This window comes from Cydia splendana, chromosome 5 (assembly GCF_910591565.1).
Source record: "Cydia splendana chromosome 5, ilCydSple1.2, whole genome shotgun sequence".
NCBI lineage: Eukaryota > Metazoa > Arthropoda > Insecta > Lepidoptera > Tortricidae > Cydia > Cydia splendana.
The window spans coordinates 24507766-24529608 of NC_085964.1; the positions used below are offsets into that span (position 1 = coordinate 24507766).

At 37.3% G+C, this 21843-nt stretch overlaps 1 protein-coding gene across 1 annotated transcript; it reads right to left on the bottom strand.

The window, feature by feature from the left end:
- Positions 1-6544: 6544 nt before the first annotated feature.
- On the bottom strand, positions 6545-14789 carry LOC134790889 (integrin beta pat-3-like). Its single transcript, XM_063761876.1, has 9 exons — positions 14592-14789; positions 13574-13968; positions 12686-13187; positions 12039-12370; positions 9404-9523; positions 8565-8739; positions 7917-8295; positions 7125-7246; positions 6545-6686 (listed from the first exon to the last, which is right to left on the bottom strand). The coding sequence occupies exons 1-9, from the start codon at positions 14715-14717 to the stop codon at positions 6588-6590; spliced, it is 2250 nt and encodes a 749-aa protein (XP_063617946.1). The 5' UTR covers positions 14718-14789; the 3' UTR covers positions 6545-6587.
- Positions 14790-21843: the final 7054 nt, after the last annotated feature.

Below are 21843 nucleotides of genomic sequence, written 5' to 3' on the forward strand. Positions count from 1 at the left end.
TATCTTTAGTTAATAAGGCCCAAAAGAATTATTTTTAACTTATTATAAATATCCTCTTGTTGTGAAGTACCAAATATTGTTATTTGTATATGTATAACTCTTAAGTTAAAAACAATAAAATCTGTTATTGTCTACTGTCAAAATTATTATTTTTTGCGGGATTAAGTAATACCCTGCTAGTGTTCAATAAGGCCCACAATAGGACTTTTATAAAAGGTATATTTTCCAAGAGTATCGTAATATTTTTATAACTATTTTGGTATAATGAAGAAACTTCAATAAATAAGATACCTATTTGAGTGAGTTTTTCATACTTAATATGCTGTTTATTAAAAAAAAAAACATTTTAATTTAAGGTGGGCCGTATATAGGCATATACGGCCGACACGGAATATACAATAAGGTGAGGTCACTTACCTTATTGTATATTCAATATGTATACGTGTAATATTGAGCAGTTGGTTTATAATATACATAATATGATATTGACGTTGAATAGGACAGGACATGACAATAGGAACCAGAAATAGGTATAGTCGGTCAAACCAATTTGTCAGTAAATAAAAACAAAAAACTATATTCATCCTTTTCTTTTGGGTGCTAGTACTAGTGTAAGTCAAAGATAGTATGATGATTCTCTCTATGTTTGAAATGAGACAGTCCTTTGACAAACTATGGTAAAAAATAGTTGTGAATATCATGTACAGTCAGCGTCAGAGAAACGTGACCCCCCTGGTTTTAAAACTATAGCTCACACGGCAACGTCGAAACATTAGTTCAACATCGCCACAGCTGTATCAAGCATCATATTATTTCAAAAAGTCATTTTTCCCTTTTGTCTCCAACCGTTGTTGGGAATCGATCCTCGGACCTCACGGCTGTTATTAAGATTACATGTTCTTACATTAGTCCGTCACTTATACCATTGAGCCACCGAACACATATTATTACTTGCGAAAATATGAATCACTATCGTCAAATCGTAAAGGTGGAAGTTACTTACTCGTATGTCGATGCGTCCTTGTCTTAGTCATAGATACTTAATATAGTCTTGTCTTTGTTTATTATTATTTCTCTACCCTCATATCCGAATCCGAAAGGGAATAATAACATCTTTAACTAAATATGTGTTTAGGTTGAATTTAGTATGAATATCCCGTTTCGCATTTTTTTTATTACAATTGAGTTTTAGGGTAACTTTGTAATAATTCGCATCCGCCGCAAATCATTACCGTTATCTTTACGTCTATTCTAGGTGTGCCGAAGTAGTAACGTTTTATACATATTATTCTCGACTTGTCCGAAAACTTGTGTCAACTGTGTTTTAAAATGGTTCGATTAAACTCTTTTACGAGATCGAAAATTGTAGTGCTTCGGGAACAAAACCAGAGTATTAAAAAAATTGCACGAGAAATGAATATAGCGGTGAGTTACTTAGAGTTTACTCCATTTCATTGGCCATGTTTTGTTAATAGACCTATTACGTTTAAATTGTGTTTTTTTATTTGCAGAGGAACACGGTTCGCAAATGGCTAAGGCGGTATGAAAGAACGGGTGACGTTAAAGAAGATCGGCAAGGCCCTCGTCCTTCTGCCTACACAGAGGAATCTCAGCGGCACCGTAGTATTGTGCAAATTCATACCGACGCTCCATTTACTACAACTCGCTCAACAGCTGAGACATTTGGGGTATCTCTTAGCACTGTCAGAAGACATTTGCACGCTGCCCAGATACACCATTATAAACCAGCAAAAAAAATAAGTTTGTCTAATAAGCATCGCGACGATCGTCTTAGTTTTGCCAAAAAATATGAGGATTTCGACTGGGAGAACCAGATCGTAATTTTTTCGGATGAAAAATGCTTCAAATCGGACAAAGATGGACGAAAAATTTTGTGGCGAAGGAGAGGGGAACGATATAACCCCAAAAACGTGCTAGACTTGAGAACAAGCGGAAGAATAACATTAGGTAAATAACTCATTCTACAACTTACTCACATAACACGTTTTGACTAGAAGTATAAATAAAATGTGGCTTTCCAGCATAGAAAGGTCCTTATGCTTTTTATCTGAATTTTGTTGAAATGAGGCACTTGAAGCACAAGGGTTTCTGTGGCGGAAAGCCACAAATATTTATGACGCATTTTAGATGGTCCCTATTAATTAATCTCATATATTTCATAAATTTTTATACACATTTTGTTGTATAAGTATTACAATATATTGCTTTTTTCAGCGTATTTTGGGTGGATGTCGTCTATGGGTCCAGGTGAGCTCGTGGAAGTTGGAGGGCGGATGAACAGCAAACGATACCTGGAAATATTACGAGACGTGATGCTACCATCAGTTCGTGTCGCATACCCTGAAGGGCAAATCTTTTTTGTGCAAGACAATAGTGCAGTGCATCGCTCACGGATAGTCCAACAGTGGTTAGAATCTCAACCAGACATTACAGTTTTCGACTGGCCATCTAAGAGCCCTGACCTGAACCCAATTGAAAATTTATGGGGTCAAATGGTGCTCAACTGGGACCCCGATCAGGTCAAATCAAAACAAAACCTTGATGAAGAAGTCTATAGAACGTGGGAACTTATGAGGAATACTGACATATGCTCAAACTTGGTAGCTAGCATGAAAAGTAGGCTGAAAGAAATAGAAGAGAATAACGGTTACCCTCTCCGGTATTAGAAAAAAAATACAGCTAGTGAAAAATAGTGTAAGATTTGAATATATTGTTCTTTGATGGGCATGCAAAAGTTTTACTGATATTGTTCCAGATTATACCTTGTGTTTTTTTAGCATTACAAAAAGGGTGGAAGCTTAACGTGTCTTTACATTTAAAACACTTTTGAAACACAAAAAAATAAGCCATAGTAAATATGTTACAGTTATGTATCAAGGACATATAGGTATTACATTATTTTGGTTTCATAAGTAATAGTTACTTTTTGTTAGAAGCGTTATTCTATAAAAGACTTGTCAAAATTGTTAACCCTTTTTCTAATGCTAAAAACAAGGTATAGGTAGTAAGTGTTGTGTTTCCTAAAATTGTGGTAACGTGACAGGAGATGAATATTGTTATCACTGGCCGATAACATGCTGTTTCTCTCTGAAACGTAGTTCATGGCTCGCAAGGTTAGAATATCTTCGCGTTTTATACATAACCATTATTTATCGAACCCAATATTTATATATCTGTTATGCACCTGCATAACAGATATTAGTAACTACTAATCACGCGAGATTCGACATTCAAAATATATCCTGTCTGGACTTTCATGACTCAGTCATTCTGATGTTGTAAGGCAAAGACAACAAGACAACATACAGCCACTAGCCTATATTCAATAGACAGTATCCTAGGGATTTCCCCTTCGGTTCCCTTCCTATTACTTGCTATTACTTATTAAGACAGCTATATTCGCAGCCCATGTAACATACCACAATTTTAATTAACTCGCACTATAATATTGTTGTTTATTTACTATTAAAAGACAAATATGCTTACAATGCAGCTGTTATGCATAGTTATTTTAGTCACACTTTCTATTTTATAAATCGTATAGAAGTATAAAATAAAGAGTAGGTAAATTGATCGTGACGTCATTTTATAATGTTTCATATAAATTCCACAGCGGCAAATCGTTTTGACAGTTCGAAAAAAGAAACTGGTGTAATGACTTGTGCTTAACGTTAGTAAAATACCAATAAAATACAGTGTTTTTAAGATTGTTTTTATTTTAATTTTTCCTATTTCTACTATAATATTTGATATTACCCGTATTCAGTTTTCAATAGTTCTGAACTTAATAATACAGGTATGCTAACAAAGAAAAAACCAAAAAGATTGTAAGTGCTTTGATCGGTCTCGAACCCGGTTTCTTAGGATCTTTAGTCCGCTTATGAAACCACACAGCTACGCAAACACTACGTGTGATGACGAAATTATTGTACAGTTTCTATACTGCTATTAGGGGGGTCACGTCTCTCTGACGCTGACTGTACATTTTTATTACAATTTCGAAATTCAAATGTTCTTCCTAATCAACTCGGCCACTAAACTAACTGATAACTTGGTATCCGATCCGCTAACTCGGCGAATGAATCGCCAATTCGCCAACTCTCCGAGCCGAGTCAACGCTATCACACTGCTACTAAGGCCATTCAAAAATAAACCTTAATTCGAGAGCCCGAAGGTTCTTATATGACAAACAATACATTATGACTTAAAACTTTATGGGAAACAAAGGGACCCCTTTAATTTCACGTAATGTCCGCATCTAATTTATATATGTCCACAGTAAACAAACAAATGAATGATAAGAAAAGACAGACAGTGCTGTGAGCGGCAGGTGGGGCGAGGCGAGGGGCGAGGTATAGGTAGGCTATGATAGGGTCTCGGGCGGCGCGCCGGCGACACTGACGGACCAGCGCGGCGTATGTATGAATTTCGCGCCTTTTTAAATATATTTTACTATTACAATGCAAGCTACACACCGAAATTTCTTATTTTCCATAATATGGCTGCGTATATTATTTTATAGTAATAGACTTATTTTTACAGACTCTAATTCAATATTAGATATTATAGGACAAAAAACGCATATTAATTCTAAAGCATATATCTTATTCTTCTAAATTTTTAGCTTGCCTATTAACTTAAGAATTTAGATATGTTGTTGTGGATTTATTAAACTTTAATTCAATATCGACAAAATAATAAGCTAATTTGTAGTTTGACTAAGAAGCACGTTAAAAAAATTTCTAATAATTTTACATTATATAGCGTCATACATATTATAAACGATGGAACTTAAACATTGCACTTTAATTCAATATTAAAAAATCATTACTAAAAATATATAAATACCTAATTTATATCTAACGCTCGTTCTAACTTTTCGTCATATTTTACAAATATGCTTAAAAATATGTCCCATGTCAGATAAGTATCACTTTTTCATCTTTAGAATTATCAAAACTTTTAGTGCAAAAATCCGGTCCCACTATTGGTCTATAATATTGTATAAGAGTACGCGTTAACGCCGATAAGAGTACGCGGGTACACTACATTATTTTATTTGCAAAGGTTACAAAATGTTTTTTTAATCCAAAAAAAGTTCTAGTGTACTCACCACCAAAACCACAGACTTTGTTCAAAATGCAGAGTCGTTCTGAGAGAGTCTATGAGCGAAACACTTCGCACCTTCAAGTGAAAAGCAAACAATTTCCAGCACTTGTGCCGCCAAGCGTGCCATTGGCTGCCAAACTGGCGGCCAGCCAGACTTGCCCTCATTAGACACCCTCCATTCATGTGCTGCATTCAAACTTTACTTTTAATTAGATCTGATTTTGACATGACCAGTATCACTCGCACACAAACAAGGTGGCAAACAATCCAACAGCTAATAGTTAGTGGTTTTTGTAGGTTATGAGCGCTTGCAACTTCTGAGGTATCATACATACTTTTAACTTGCTTAAAGTTTGAGAAATCAGTAATTATATTTCGTCAATGAAACTAATTATTTGTCTACGTGACAACGTGATAATAACATTGTTTGTCTCTTTCAATACCTTGGAGTTCAAAAGTGACACTTATTTATCACGTAGATAAAGCCATTCACAGTACGCCTACTGGTGATCCTACCGGCTGCGCCAATCATCATACCTCTACTAACCCTCTTATTCATAAAACTTTACGCGCCTGATTTACTTAAATTATGTTTTATCCCTTTCTTACGAATACATAAGTGAAAATGACAGATAAAGATAAACGATTATTAGCTAATTGTGGTTTCTAGCGCGTTAATGAATAAGGGGGTGTCTTTAAAATGACAGATAAGTTACTAGTCCTTATGACTTTCTAATAAGGTTTAATTATCAACTAAAAGTCACAAAAGTATATCTTTATGAATGTGGAAATTCGTCTGGCAAAGGATGTGGTTTCCAGATTTTATTAGGCACTTTGCTTCGTATTCATACGTAGATTCCCGACATTAACATTCATAGTTCGCATTCATAACCTTAGAACTTTTCATAATGGACGTTATAAGAATGCGTTATTTGTTATAATAAAAGTTCTTATGATTAAGCTTAGAATACATTTTAAAAGTAGAAAAATTACTACCTTGGGTTAGACTTGAACTCGCGGCCTCTGGATCGATACTCCAGCGCCCTGCCAACTGAGCCACCAAGACCTCATCGATAGCCAGCAAATCTTTTCACCATATCGACCGTACTAGCGACACTATGATTAGGTACTTGTTCATTCTTATAGTTTTTCTTAACAAACGACTGATGATCTACATAAAATACGCTGTATAAATTAATATAATCATACACAGATTTAAGTTATATTTTTTCTGATTAACGTATATAACGTAATAAAGTGCAATACAGTTACGGTACATAATTATTTTCCATCGTACTTTCTCGGAAACGTTCGTATTTGTCATACTATTTCAGTCAAGCTCAGTACTTTTTGTACCGAGACTAACTGAATTAGACACCTTCGTACGTTCCTGTGAAAATACGATGGAAGATAATTATGCCCTACAACATTCCAACTTGATTCTGATTGTGTGAGCTTTATTCTTTGCGCTGTTCTGTGCTGTTCTCGAAAGCAGGGTTCATGTAAGTTGTGGTCGGTGCGGTGTATGTTGGGTTGATGCGTAAACTATCACCTTCCTGAAACAGTCATAGTTATTTATTAACAAGGGAGCAAAGACGTTGTTTATATTGTGCTAATATTGAGGACGAGAAAGATTATTTAATTGTGTAGGTGGAATCTTCAGCGTTGTGAGATCTTCAAGGCACGAGAGGTATTACAACTTTGCTGTCGAGTAGAACACATCACATAAACAACGGGTGTCTATATAATATATACCCACGTGTTCCCACACGCACGTGTGTCATCAAAAAGTTAGGAATCGAACGGTACGAAATCAATTTTTTTTTTTAAATTTACAAGTTTATAAATTCTTTTGATTTGATCACTTGCAATTTTTTTTAATGTAAAATCATGAGATATTGTTTATTGCTTTCCATTTAAATGTACCTATTATGTTACAAAATTGATCTGTTCCCTATATATTGTTATGGTAAAGTCAGTGAAAGTGTACATACCTGCGAAGACTTAAGGAATGCTTCGTACTCTCTTCGGTCCCGGGCGTTGGTCAGCAGTTTCCAAGCCAGCAACGTTGCAATGCCAATAGCCACCAATATTATTACAGATATTACGCCGATATCTAAAAGTTTAATGAACACTCATTATTGATGGCCCATTTATGGGACACTGGTTGTCATTGCATGCACCAGTGTCCCATAACTGGGCGAAATGACGTACTACCTAGTTAAGTTAGATTCTATTATAATTAATTTTGTTGACATATCATTTTTATTGTTTTTTATAATGTATTGTATATAGTATTCTATTGTGTCGTTTATGTGTAAATTGTATCAGTGTTGTATGGGCTAAAAGCATGAAATAAACGATATCTTTATTTTATTTTATTTTTATTTATTTATTACAAAATAGCGATTACAGTCTAGTTTACAAAGGTTAAGAGATGTTCAATTTTAAATTTTATTCAGGGGAATTAATAAGTAATCTATTTTAACGACATTCTACTGCAGACATTACTAAAATAAGCTTTAAACAGTTCCCGTCCCTCTTTGCGCTTCGTTGTAATTGTCTGTGTCAAATCTTAGGTACACATACTTATACAACCTAATCCCACAGTAAATTCAAAGATTGTGGGTACTTATTAGACGTCGATAAAGGTCGAACAAATATTAACTATAACAACACAATTAAATACTCGGAATTCAAATGCAGAACTTCCGGCAACGTATTAAATCAGGGTCTCCCGACAAGACCGTTAAATTAAATGCCATTATTAAATCAAAAATACTTACACATTTGACTCTGCGCACAACTCGTGTCCAATACCACAAGTGTCATGGTATTATTATCATTATAAACATATTTAAAGTCTGAATAGCATCCAAAATTAACTTGAATATGAGTACAATTCTGCCACGTAGTATTTACACCATTCATATCAACGAATTTAGTGTTTTGCACAAATAATGTGTCTCCACAGACATGTTGGCATGATCCACCTTCGTTCAAGCAATTGATGCAAGGTGTGAGATGCCTGCACTGTTTGCTATGGCAGTCGAAGCATTGGGTCTGTTTGCAAAAGACGGAGCTGTCGTAAGTGCGAGCATCCCATTTGGCTGGAGGGTCGCAGGCGCAAATACCGCAGATGCAGTGGCCCCTGTTGTTGCATTCCTAGGAAAAAATTAAGCTCTTTATCCAACAGTGGTTTAACAGGGTCGTAACTAAAATAAATCAATTAATCCTGATGTTAACAGTACCTAGGTAGTTTTAAAAATACTAAACCAATTTTTAAACAAGCAAATATTACAAATTTTATATTAAAGGAAAAAATGAAAAAAGTTACGCTTCCGGCAGGACTTGAACTCGCAACCTACGCAATCCGTGCGTTGCATATTTGCAGTAACGTCAGTAGAAGCAGAGAGTTTTAGCACTAATCTTACCATTCCATCACTAATGCAAGTTGTTTTCGAAGTTGTACAGTCACAAGCAGGTCTGGTCCATTCACCAATGCACGTACATTTGCCATCAAGACATGTGCCATGGCCCGAGCAGAGATTACCAGCGTTGTCGCGGAGGCAGTTGTTGTTCTGGTATTCACAGTATTTGCCTTCGTACCTGAAATATGAACGCGGGGTTTTAAATTTTTTTTGTTTATTTTACTGCCAGTTGCCAGGATTCCCTAGATACCTTTAAATCTTACAATAAAAATATGAGTGGCAGATGATATCATCACATAATAATATATGTGTCATAAGAAAGAATTAATAATACAACAATAAAAAATATGATGGTATACAAAGATTATGTGTGAGATACTAAACAGGGTCTCGTAATGTAACAACATTAGTTATATTTATTTATTGAGTTTAACACATGTATTACGTCCAAAAATTATTACACGATTTAAAGCACTTAAAACTAATTATTACTGCTTAAACCTAAGCAAGCTACATCTAGATTAACAACATTAGTTAAGTAGGTGCTAAAAGCAGATGGATAATGGATAAATTAGATTTAAACTCGTCGACTTCTAAAGCATTTGTACGACGCTCACACCACATTGGGCAAGTGAAGCTTACTTACTACCAAGAGCGGTTTTCAGGTTCTAAAATCTGATCACAACGTACAACGGTTAAATATTTCTTATCGTAAAATTGGTGCGCGCGAGATGTACAGTGAGCTGCGAAATTGCATGGAGAAATGATGAATGAATTCATTGATAAAGTCAGCATGCAGCTGATGGTACAGCGTATAAATGTAATCAATAAGGAAATCTCACCCCTCCGCGCACTTGCAAATGCCGCAAGGATTGCAAGTGCCGTGTCCGCTGCAGATCTGATCCGAACCGGGAGGGGAGCACGTCGAGGAATTACCAGTGCAGCCGCAATCTGGTCCGAATCTAGCAACAGACAACATGTGGTGGTCACGAAAAGAGTGCATCATACCAGAGAGTACAAGAGCCTATTTGACAAATGTAAATTGTATTTGTCTGGCAAGATTTGACGGGTGGGTGGCTAACAGTTGAATCCATGTTGAAAATGCACGTAACGTAAAACAACGTATTTTATCTTCCATTAAACCAAGTGGGATTAGTGATAGGTGCATAAATATTTTGTATTGTATTATTTATATGGAAAAATTCACAGATTTCGTGCCTCACACGACTATCGAGCACATTGGAAATGAATCTACGGAATTCGAAAAAATATTGTCGCTGAGCGACGAGAAAGTCTGGATAAGGAAAAAGTTACAAAATAAAACTACAACGTTGAATGATAATTATTTTATTCTTAGACTAACACAAGTATCCTGGACATAACGCATGTGAACAAACAAATTGCAAAATTTCCACACGCGTATCCAAGTTTGAATAATTGTCGCCGTGGCGCATAAGTATAGGTACATATTTCATTTTTCGATTAATAAGCAGGATATATTAATGTTCAAAGTACAAGAAAATTATTACACGGCAAATCCGTAGTCAACTCGAGAAGTGGTGATCGGCAGCGGCCCATTTGCTGCAAGATATGAAATTTTCTTGACAGCAGTTTGACGCGACGAGAGATGACCATAACAGCGTTTGTCTATGTTGCACCAAACCTGAGTTCCAATAGGTACTACCAGGGTTCAGCATCAGCTATCTTGGGTAATGCTCTACCATGTGCTCATCATGACGTGTCGGTTGACCAAAACAGCGTGTGCCTATGTTGCAACAAACCTGAGTTCCTTTAGGTACAGCCAGGGTTCAGCATCAGCTCTATCTTGGGTACTACTCTCCTAAGTGCTCATCGAGACGAGTCCGATGACCAAAACAGCGTGTGCTTATGTTGTATTAAACCCGCGCTCCACTAGGTACTGCCAGGGTTCAGCATCAGCTATCTGCTAGCAGCCGCCAGCAAAATGCTGAGGTGAGACCATTTCGTGGCACTTTTTCTTTTTTATGTTTCTCTATATAAGTTTTTATTTTGTGTTTCTCCCTCTCCCTCTCCCTCTCCCTCTCCCTCTCCCTCTCCCTCTCCCTCTCCCTCTCCCTCTCCCTCTCCCTCTCCCTCTCCCTCTCCCTCTCCCTCTCCCTCTCCCTCTCCCTCTCCCTCTCCCTCTCCCTCTCCCTCTCCCTCTCCCTCTCCCTCTCCCTCTCCCTCTCCCTCTCCCTCTCCCTCTCCCTCTCCCTCTCCCTCTCCCTCTCCCTCTCCCTCTCCCTCTCCCTCTCCCTCTCCCTCTCCCTCTCCCTCTCCCTCTCCCTCTCCCTCTCCCTCTCCCTCTCCCTCTCCCTCTCCCTCTCCCTCTCCCTCTCCCTCTCCCTCTCCCTCTCCCTCTCCCTCTCCCTCTCCCTCTCCCTCTCCCTCTCCCTCTCCCTCTCCCTCTCCCTCTCCCTCTCCCTCTCCCTCTCCCTCTCCCTCTCCCTCTCCCCTCTCCCTCTCCCTCTCCCTCTCCCTCTCCCTCTCCCTCTCCCTCTCCCTCTCCCTCTCCCTCTCCCTCTCCCTCTCCCTCTCCCTCTCCCTCTCCCTCTCCCTCTCCCTCTCCCTCTCCCTCTCCCTCTCCCTCTCCCTCTCCCTCTCCCTCTCCCTCTCCCTCTCCCTCTCCCTCTCCCTCTCCCTCTCCCTCTCCCTCTCCCTCTCCCTCTCCCTCTCCCTCTCCCTCTCCCTCTCCCTCTCCTCTCCCTCTCCCTCTCCCTCTCCCTCTGCCTCTCCCTCTCCCTCTCCCTCTCCCTCTCCCTCTGCCTCTGCCTCTGCCTCTGCCTCTGCCTCTGCCTCTGCCTCTGCCTCTGCCTCTGCCTCTATCTCTATTTCTATTTCCACCACCACAAGAATGCATAGATTGTCGAATAGTGCGTTATCTACGCCCGTCTCAAACAGGATAGATAGAGTTAGACCAAGAAAAATCTGCAGTGATTTTGAGAGCCCACGCAGTGCAAGTGTTATTCTGCCGTCATAATCCCGATAATTCACAACAAACACCGATAACGAACTCTGCGAAACATGAAGTCATAAATGTCCTGTGAAAAATGTCGTTCTGACTTTTTGACTATTTTAAGGTTAGGCTACAGGGCAAACCCTTAACCCGATCGTCTTTGTTTTAGGCTCAAATTGTAGCTGACTAAATTGTCCAGAGCCGTTTTTCTCAAATTTTTGATATCATTCTTCGTTTCCAAATTATCGAGCACCAAAATCAAAAATTCGGAAAAAATTGAATTTTATTTTCACTATTTCGACCATTACTTTTTTTGTTTTTGACTTTCTCGAATAATTATTTTTGCACCTTACAGCTCTCGTGATTATGCGTCTTTTGAGCCTATTTTTTAATATCATATCTTCACAACTTTCCGAGATATAAGGGGATCGCACTTTTTCGTGAAATCGGACCGTATACTGGAGCGAACGAAAAGACATTTCCAATGTCAAAATGACACTTACTTGATATCAGGGCATTCACAAACTCCACAGCTCCAATTACCAATGTTGTGACATCTAGTCGAATTTATCTCTGCATATTGAGAACATGCGCAATCCGATAGCACAGTCACATTCAGAACTATTTCATCATTCAAACCAATAGGATTGATCTTGATATACAGTTGATTTTTGTTAAAGTACTGCTGGAGTAGAATTTTTCCTGTGAAGTTCATCTCTTGGCCTGGTGTCACTTTGCAATTGTCGTAGTCGCAGTTTGGATCGAAAGTTATTTCGAAATGTTTTCTGTCTTCATCTGTCAAATTCAGTTTTAACTTTATTTGTTGGGATATTTTCTAAAAACAAACATTTATTATTAATCTATTGTCATACGCTCATAATAAAATGCATAATCGAAGCAAGCATAATAAATAAAGTTCATTGTTTTATAGATGAACCTTTTTTTACTTCAAAATAGATCCATCGATTTTTAATAATCAAGTAGTATCCGCATCATAGATTTGATAATTTCATTAATTTCCAATTTTTAAATTGATCACTTCATGATATGGTTAAATTAGGTTTGAATTTGTCATAATATGGCCAACCAATCGAATAAAAGCAAAAATAAAGTTTTGATTAAAAAAAATATCTTGTTCTCCGGCACAAACCTCATAAGTCTCGTCCAACATACTAGTAATAGCTTTAGGTTGGTAGCTCATCGCCTCCGACTCGGTAATGGCTGTCGCCAATGTATTATACACCGTCTGATCCGAAAAACTTGATACAAAGAGTATCTTTATCTCTTCCTTCGTCACCATGTAATTAATGATTCCTACTGAAGGATAATCCATCTCTTTTTCTTTAGTGTAGTATCCATTTTTATCCAAATAACATCCTCCATCATAAGGTCTAATAATTCCTGCTGCTTTACCATCACCTGCTGCGTGATAGGCTTGGTCCGTCATCAATACTAGGATCTTTCTAGATTGCTTTCTCCATCCAGTTATATTTTTGCATGCGACAGCCTGTGCTATTCCTTCTAGTCCACTCTCTGGGTCATCGGCGTTGGATCCGAAATTTAAATGGCTAAGTTTATTATTGAATAATTTTATGTTCTTGGTTAATTTTAGCTCGTGCTTGAAAGAATATGTTTGGTTGGCTGAAATTTTGCTAGAAAATTTAAAAAAAGGTTATTGGACGCTACACAAGATACCTACTTACCAACATAATATATATTCTAAAGCATAATTAACATAACGGGTAGCTCGGTATTTTGTTTTAAAAAAACTCATTGCCATCCCATACGGATGAGAATGTTCAAGCAGTGTATTGGTGGCCATTGAGTAAGAACTAAAAACTAATGTCTGGACAACTCTAGGAAGATGATGTTAAGAGACCAGAGAAAGATATAGCTGAGCACAAAACGATTTATTTAAAAACATATAAATAAAAATGCTGCTTGATTTTTATTTAATGATTGGTAACGTATTTAGCAACCTCTTTCATCTAGCTCTGTAAAACTTACTTAAAGCACTGAATGAAGCAAAAATACTTACTTATTAAAAGGTATCAAGTTTTTATCAATAAAGGTGCCTAACCCCATATAAACATCTTTAGTCTTATTGCTTATAGTTTCGAATATATTATTCGTCTGATTGACCAAGTCATTCTTCATTCTTTTCATAGAATTAGAAGCATCAAAGAGAAAGTACAGGTCCACTGGGAAATTTACAGACGCTTTGTAAGAGAAAGAGAAGGTCTGTTCCTGTCCCACTCTAAGCTTTAAATTGTAGCTCTGAGGTTTGATTTGAACCATATGTCCGACTTCGGAGCTGAAATCTTTTGAATCGCCAACTTTTATGTTACTTAGAGGATTTTGTAAGTATTCTGGTGAACACCAATTATCATCCTTCTGAGTCACTGGCCTGCATCGGCTCGTTCCGTTGAAATTCTAGAAAGGAAAACAAAAGATATGATGAAATCATGTGATTTCACGAAAATGTATTCGAGTTAGCTATTAGGTACACTATCCAACGAACCAAATTGTTAAATTGTCAATCGTCACATTAGTGAGGTAAGTACATCCTTTTGAAAGGATATGTGGGCGAAGAAAGCGAAAGTAGAATTGTTAAAACATTTTCCCAAGACACTCGTTTTATTTCTTATTTCCTGTAGGCAATATGTACAGTCAGCGTCATATAGTAGGTAGCACCCAAAGTATTCAAATAGTTCGGTACGCCATACAAATAATATGGTGCCTGTACCTACGTACAGTTATCATTACATATTTCGGAAGGGCCAATGTGCTTCAAAATATCTGAACATACACTTTAAGACCCTATCACATCACGTTTTTTATAACGCGGCTCCGACCCGCGAGACCTCGCGATACGCATGGGAATCAGATGTAGCTTGTAGACTTTTTCACACCTACATTTAATTAAAGCTTATGCACATGCACAGGCTTCAAAGATAAGATAAGATAAGATAAGATAAAGATAAACAATATTTTATTGCAAAGAACATTTATACTCTCCCCAGGAAAGTCACTAAACTATAATGAAAACTTTTTACCTCAGTAGCGCACCACATACACAAATTAGGATCCCTTATACACTCGCGACAAGTTTTCCATTCGCACACACGTTGACATAGAACTCCCTGCAGGAACACCACCACCAACAACAGACGACCTTCCATTTTAATGCATTTAACCCGACTAATCCAAGAATAGTATTATTACGGGAAAATTTCATGATTTATCCGTAAAGGTATTGAGTCATTTTAATGTGGTTTGTCCTGTTGGCATTTGGATACCTATATAATGAGTCAAAGTTAAGGACATTTTTTTTTGTACATCATTTTTATTTTTATTATAATTACTTTTAAAACTACCATCTACATTTAATTTTGTTTCTTATACTGTGTAATTACACAATTACAGTACAGTTTTGAAAGTAATTATAATAAATATAAAAATGAAGTACAAAAAAAACGGTCCTTAACTTAATATTTAATGATAATGATAATATTGATAATACAGTCAACTACAGAGATGAGCGACCCGCCTTCCAAACAAATAGCACTTATATCTCTGCAGCTGAATGTACATAAAGCTAATTTTAATTCAAAATTCTATGTTCATGCATCAAAATGTGTTGTATAGTTTTTAGTTTTAAAATATATTTTTTATAATATGTACGTATGCTGCAGCGGTATCATGGTCGCGTTTTTATCACTTAAATTTTGTTAGAACGTGACAGGCATGGTGACAAATTAATGATAAAGAGCCCGCCATCTTAGCTCTACTGGTTTTAAGGTTTTATCTATTTGGCCACTAGTTACCAGAAATGAAGATTTTCATTTTATTCATTTCATTAAAATAATTATAGTGATTCGTTAGATTTAAATAAAATAAAAAAGTAATATCAATAAATGCATTAATTGATTAATAATATTTTATATTTAAGAATGATGTATGAGTAATAAACATGTATTAAAAGACAAAAAAAAAAAAAAATGCATTAATTTAGACGCACATAGATAAATATAATAAATATATATTATAAATTTACCTCCTTTAACCAAAACATGAAACGTGTATTAGCTTGGTCCACCATTGGTTGGTTGCTATGCATAAATAAATCAAAATTTTCCTCTTAGATAAGAGTATGCTTAACAAAGTCACTTTTAAACCAAGCAACAATGGTTTTAATTTTACATTATGGCAATTACAAACTACTATATATTATATCACTTAATTGTGATCGGTATTATTATTTATATTTACGCAATTGTAGCTTAAATACATTTCTGTTGTACCTATGCCAAAAACTTTAAAATTCTATTTTCTTTCGAATCTTAGGTAAGTAAACACTACGAGTAGTTCCGTACGTCAATTAGTGATACTACGATCACGACAGCGATATAAAATCAAATGTAAATGGCCATTATTTGTCCTGGGCATATCTCAGCTTAATCAATCTGAGAGGCAATAACCTCAAACGACCTACATAACAACACACAACCCTCTCAATTCCCGGATTCGGACAAAAACACATTACTACAAAAACCGCGGAAAAGGTAAACAAGAGTTAAGTGAAAATACGTCCAAAGCTGCAAAATTACAAGCCCCCAACTTCTCTCATACATTACTGTCATCAATAAACTCTTGTCGCTGTTTGAAACGTCGTAAGCGACAAAACACTCATTCAAAACATTCCAACGAAAAAACGACTTTAATGCACTTGGCGCTTATGAGCCGAATTTCGGGTCAGAGATCACTGTTATAGCTCAAAAACTTATGTACCTTTGGTTCTTGTAGAAGTGAATTGTCTGGATACAGTTGATGTTCTATTTGCGTTTTGGCGTATATTCCCTATTCGGTACAAAACTACGTAACGTACAAAAATTTCCGCTTATCAATTTTTTTACCAATAGGTAATGTCGTAAGTGCCATTTATTTCAAAGTCCACATTTCTTAAAAAGGAAATATTGAGTTAGGCTGTTCTGTCCGAACATGTCAGAAGGGCGCATATATATTTCAATTTTTATTCCACGTCTCCGTACCAAATAATATGTTTGTCATTGAATCGCGCGATAAATGGCGTCGTTTGTCACGCTGACACGATCGATATGTTTGGTATGATGTGATGTTTAATCGCATGTTGCTTTATCGGCGATGTCTGGAGGAAAACGATTGATAACAGATAAGTAAAATGTCAAAATGTCCCGGGTAATTTTGGGTGTTCTGGATGCAGGTAATTTTATCAAGCGTTTTATCACGCGACGCCTGCAGGAGAGGGGCCTCGTCCCCCGCTCCGAGTCGTTCCTGGCGCAGAGGTTGTGGAAACACTGCAAACTAGTGTGTGATTTTTGCTTCGCGATCGAAGCAGGGTGGCTTGTTTATTAGTTTAGTAGATTTCATAGTTCCTGTTAATAGTTCTGTTTATTTAGGTTTTGTATTGTAATATTCAGAAGTAGGTAAGAACATTTTATTTGACTCAAAGTACTATAGGTTTTTTATCTAAGCATTGATATTAAATTTCAATTTTCCTACATCAATGCAGTCAGCAGTATTGTTGTGACTGTTGATACAAATGTCGAAATTGATATGGCTGCCCAGATTTTTGATATTTTCGGCAGCAATGCAGTCTGCAGTGATGTCGCGCGGCAATATTGCAGCAGTAATGCTGGTGTAGTCTGAATCCAATTGGTACCTTTATGAAGAAAACTGCCAGTGACATCTCGTCGTCACTGCTGCAATAACGTTTCACAAAACTTATCACAGACTACTTATATAGAAGATACCTCGTCTTCCATAGCACAATCTTAATCCTGACTCGTAGGTAACGATAAAGAATCGATTTGTAAGCGAGCGCGTCCCTGGGGTCACATTACGCGTCCTTGGCATGCGGGTCTTTAGCGGTCCCCTGGTAGCTACGTGTTCCTACCGACTTTCAAAGACGTGGTACGTACGTACGTATGTGTTTTTATTAAGAAAGGTAGAATTCTTCATCCAATTGAATAGAAAATTAGAAGAAAAGTGAAAAAAAATCACTGTTTCGGTCAAGAGTCATACTTGCGACCTTTTAAAACTCTTGACCAACTGAGCTACCGAAGCTTACACGAAGCGAGCGAATTTTTCCAATTCACACTTTATAACACCAATGTGGGAGCAGCATAAGGCAAGATGTTTATGAAAATGGAAGAAAAACCTCAGTCAAATCCAAAAAGTAACCTACTATACCACAACTATTGACCATAGTTGTGGTACTGGACTATAATTTGGTGGTTTTATGATAGCTAAAATCTAGTGTCAAGTCTCAAGAGTTATCACGATATCACTTTAGGTACACAAAATTAATCAGTACTGTACAACTTCGTAATCCAACGACTTAAGAGCCATTTTGCCCTATTTTCCTCCCACTTGCGTCGATCAGTGTACCCTCGATGATACCAAGATTAACGACTCAGACGCGACATCTATAATAAAGATAAATGACTTCAGCAGATTTACAAACATAATGAAGGACCTGGCTTCCAGCTGAATCTCTGGAGTGTTAAAAAGTATGAAATTGCGGATAAAAGAAAATGGGGTGATGAATGGGTGTAAAAAGTAAATGAATTGCGCGTTTTTTGAATGCTAATCGTTTGAGAATGTTTAACAGTTGGTTTTAATTTATTCGTATTTAAAATAAAGAGCAAATGAATACATTTACTGGTCATAATATTGGGCAAGCACAGATAATACATATAATATAGTTATTAGTTAGTATTCATTAAGTTCTAAAAATCTCAAAATCTAAAAAAAACCTAAAAATTCTCGCTTTCAGGCGTGGATCTCTGAGCTTTTGTGGAGTTATTCATAAACGCTTATCATTTACAAGGCAACAACCCCTTGATAATCGTTTGTCCTTATCTGTCATTTGGGCATTTGTGTTTGTTAGAAAGGGACAAAACTTAACAGAGGTTGGTTAATATACTTGGTCAAGCAGATCTTGTCAATAGAAAAAGGCGGCAAATTTCGCGCCTTTTTCTACTGACAAGATTTGCTTGACTGTCTATAATTTTGAATATGGTTTACGATAGTATAGAACTACTTCATTCGCAACAAGACAAGACAAGACGAGGACAACTAGATAGAGGGGGCCGATTCTGATGTAAATGTTTGTTAAGGTTTTTTTTTTTCTGTTTTACTCCCTGCAATTTTGCACAGGGTGAATTTGCCAATGTCGGTGTTGACTTTCACACGTGAGGAGAATGTTCAGTATAATAATTTTGCATTTTTGGAATATGTAACTAGTTGGGGAAACTTAAAAACCAATAATTGTTATGAACATCACAGACAATTTAAACACACGACGAATACAAAGATTAGCAAAAAAGCGTGAAGCGGATGACAGAACGTTAGTAGTGCCAACATGAAATGATAAGGTTTTGATCTGGGTGAAAAGATTTCATTTTTGACACTGAAAGATCATATCCAGATTTAATTCATAAGTTTCATAACCTGTTATAACATGTCTGGGTAAGATGCATGTCGGCTGATATATAGACGCAGTGTGCGTAAACAATATATTATAAGCTATGCGGACGACATGGTTTTGCTCAGCGCATCGGCTTGTGGCTTACGACAATTGTTACACGTATGTGAGAAATATGCCTATGAACACGGACTTAAATACAATGTAACTAAAAGCAATTTTATGGTATTTGACCCCGGCAAAAATAGGGTTAATGAGGTTCCTCCCATATATCTAAATGGTATTCCACTAGAGAGGGTTGGAAGCTTCAAATATTTAGGTCATATTGTTACGTCTGACTTAAAGGACAATCTGGACGTAGAACGAGAACGGAGGGCTCTGTCGGTTAGGGCAAACATGATTTCCCGTAGGTTTGCGCGATGTACAAGGGAGGTAAAACTTACCTTATTTAAAACGTACTGTACTTCCCTGTATACGTGCAGCCTATGGAGGTTCTATACGCAGCGGGCCTACGGGGCCCTCCGGATCCAATACAACAACGCGTTCCGGGCATTGATGGGGCTGCCTCGTTTCTGCAGCGCATCAGGGATGTTCGCAGAAGCACGCGTGGACTGCTTTTATGCGACTATGCGCAAACGATGCACATCCCTGGTGCGCCGGGTGCGGGCCAGCCCCAACCCTATCCTGTGTGTGATAGCGGACAGACTTGACTGCCCGTATATGAGACACTGCTGCGAAATGCATGTTTCCAGCAGTGTATATATATTGTAATAGTTAATTAGGTACTAACATTAGGAACGTAAGTCTACTAACAAATCTGTATAAGTCCATAGTTGCTCGAAATAAATATTTTTCATTTCATTTTCATTTCATTTCATAACAATCAATATCCGCCTCCGGTACAAAACAGCGTGAAATACCGAAATCGTTTGGCCTGCACTACAAAATAAACTACCAGAACTCGACTCTATCTCACTGTAATAAAGGCCACAAAAGTTCAATCTTCAATACAGACATATATTTGAAACGGCAGGTTAAGCCACAGCCGATTGAAAGGCGCTGATCGATGCCCCGATATAAGCTGGAGAGATTTATAACGGAGTGAGGGCTATTGGTTGTTTCTAGTTCTGTCACGTCACTGCACAGACAAGACATCCTCCAGACTGAGCATAGTAGCTCTACCCCGTCTGCCACGCATACGTAAAACTTAATCCATTTTCGAGTCGAAAATGTTTTTGTGTGACGTCCGTGTCTTTGAACGGACCAATCACGGCACGGGACCTCGCTCACCTCGTCCCCCGCACCCCCGTATTTTTGGCAGCATCGGTTTCATGAAATAATTGCTCTAAACTCCGTCTAGAGGATTCCTAGTCTATACGTCACTGCGATAATCTCAGGGTCGGTATCAATGTTACTTACCTATTTCTCTTGTAGTTTGTGCGGTGAAACAGAGTATGTTTAGTTCATAGTCTAATAAAACATGGTCTTCTCTTCCCAGAGTGACACAAGTCTACGTCACAATAACATTGCCACTTTGTATAGCGCTATTGCATACTATTATATAGCGCTGTCGCATGATGACGTAGGCTTGTGTCAGTCACGTGGTCGGAAGAGAGTAGCAGGCGGAGTATATTATTATACCATGGTTTATTTTACTTTTAATAGTTTTTTTTAGGCTGGGAAAGGGAGATAATGTGGCAAGTAATAAAATAGCCTAATCCAACGTCTCAACGGTCTTGACGTTCAAACTTTAGGTCCTGAATTTGAATTTTGAGAGACTGTACTGTTTTATACACATATTTAATTACTCAAACGGGTCTACCGCGATATAATTTCAACTTTAATGGGTAACTACAATTTCTTTGTCTACCCCGAACATTTTTATAAACTAATTTCGGGTAGTTTAGTGGTATTTTATATTTTATATCTCCGTTGACATTTGCTGGGACGTCAGTCTTTCCGTGACCACAGCTGGAGCAACTCGGCTGAAAAGTCGGAATTTAAGGTAAATACAATGAAATGATATCGCGGTAGACCCGTTTGTGTAATTAAATAATTATTATGTGTACAAAACGAAATAGTTTAAAGTGTAGGTAGGTACTGTTTTGTAGCTATATGATTACCTAATGTAGATTGGCATCAGGCAATCTACGCAATTAGGCAATTAGTTGGGTGCCCATTTTAAAAGTAGTTCGTCTGAACCAAATGTAGGGTCGAAATTATTTTTGTTGTCTTGTATTTTGTCCTCAAAAAATGTGACCGAGTGGAGCTTGTTGTACGAGGTGAAATTTAGTATTTAATTTTCTCAAGAGAATAAAATTATAATCTACAGCTAGAAAGACATGGAATAGCACTCAAGTTTTTTATTTATTTGATAAAAGAAAAAATAGAAGCGTGACGGAGTGGTCAGAAACAAGACAAAGAAAATAATTTTGACCCTATAACATAAAACCTTCAAAATAAAATCCTCAAAAATCCCTTCAAATCAATCCCATCAAATTGACAAAGCAACCGCCGAAACCCTTGAAAGGTGCGTGGCCCTTCAATAATTCATGTGCCCGCAAGGTTAAGTCGATCACGCCATCCCAATCACACATTACTGCTTCAGCTTAGGAGAGAAAGAGAAGGATGCGGTGGGGAACCGTTGACTTATCATAATGTATGGTGATGCCTTGTTTTTGTAAAAGGATAGGAATTTTCGCAACGTGTATCGATCAGAATATAGCAGAATGTCTGTGAAAGAAGAACTGGCGCTGATTGTCACAAACAGATGTAGGTACTCTATTGAAATGTCCCACATAATGCTAGCTGCATCGTTTCATCTAACTAATTTTACTCCA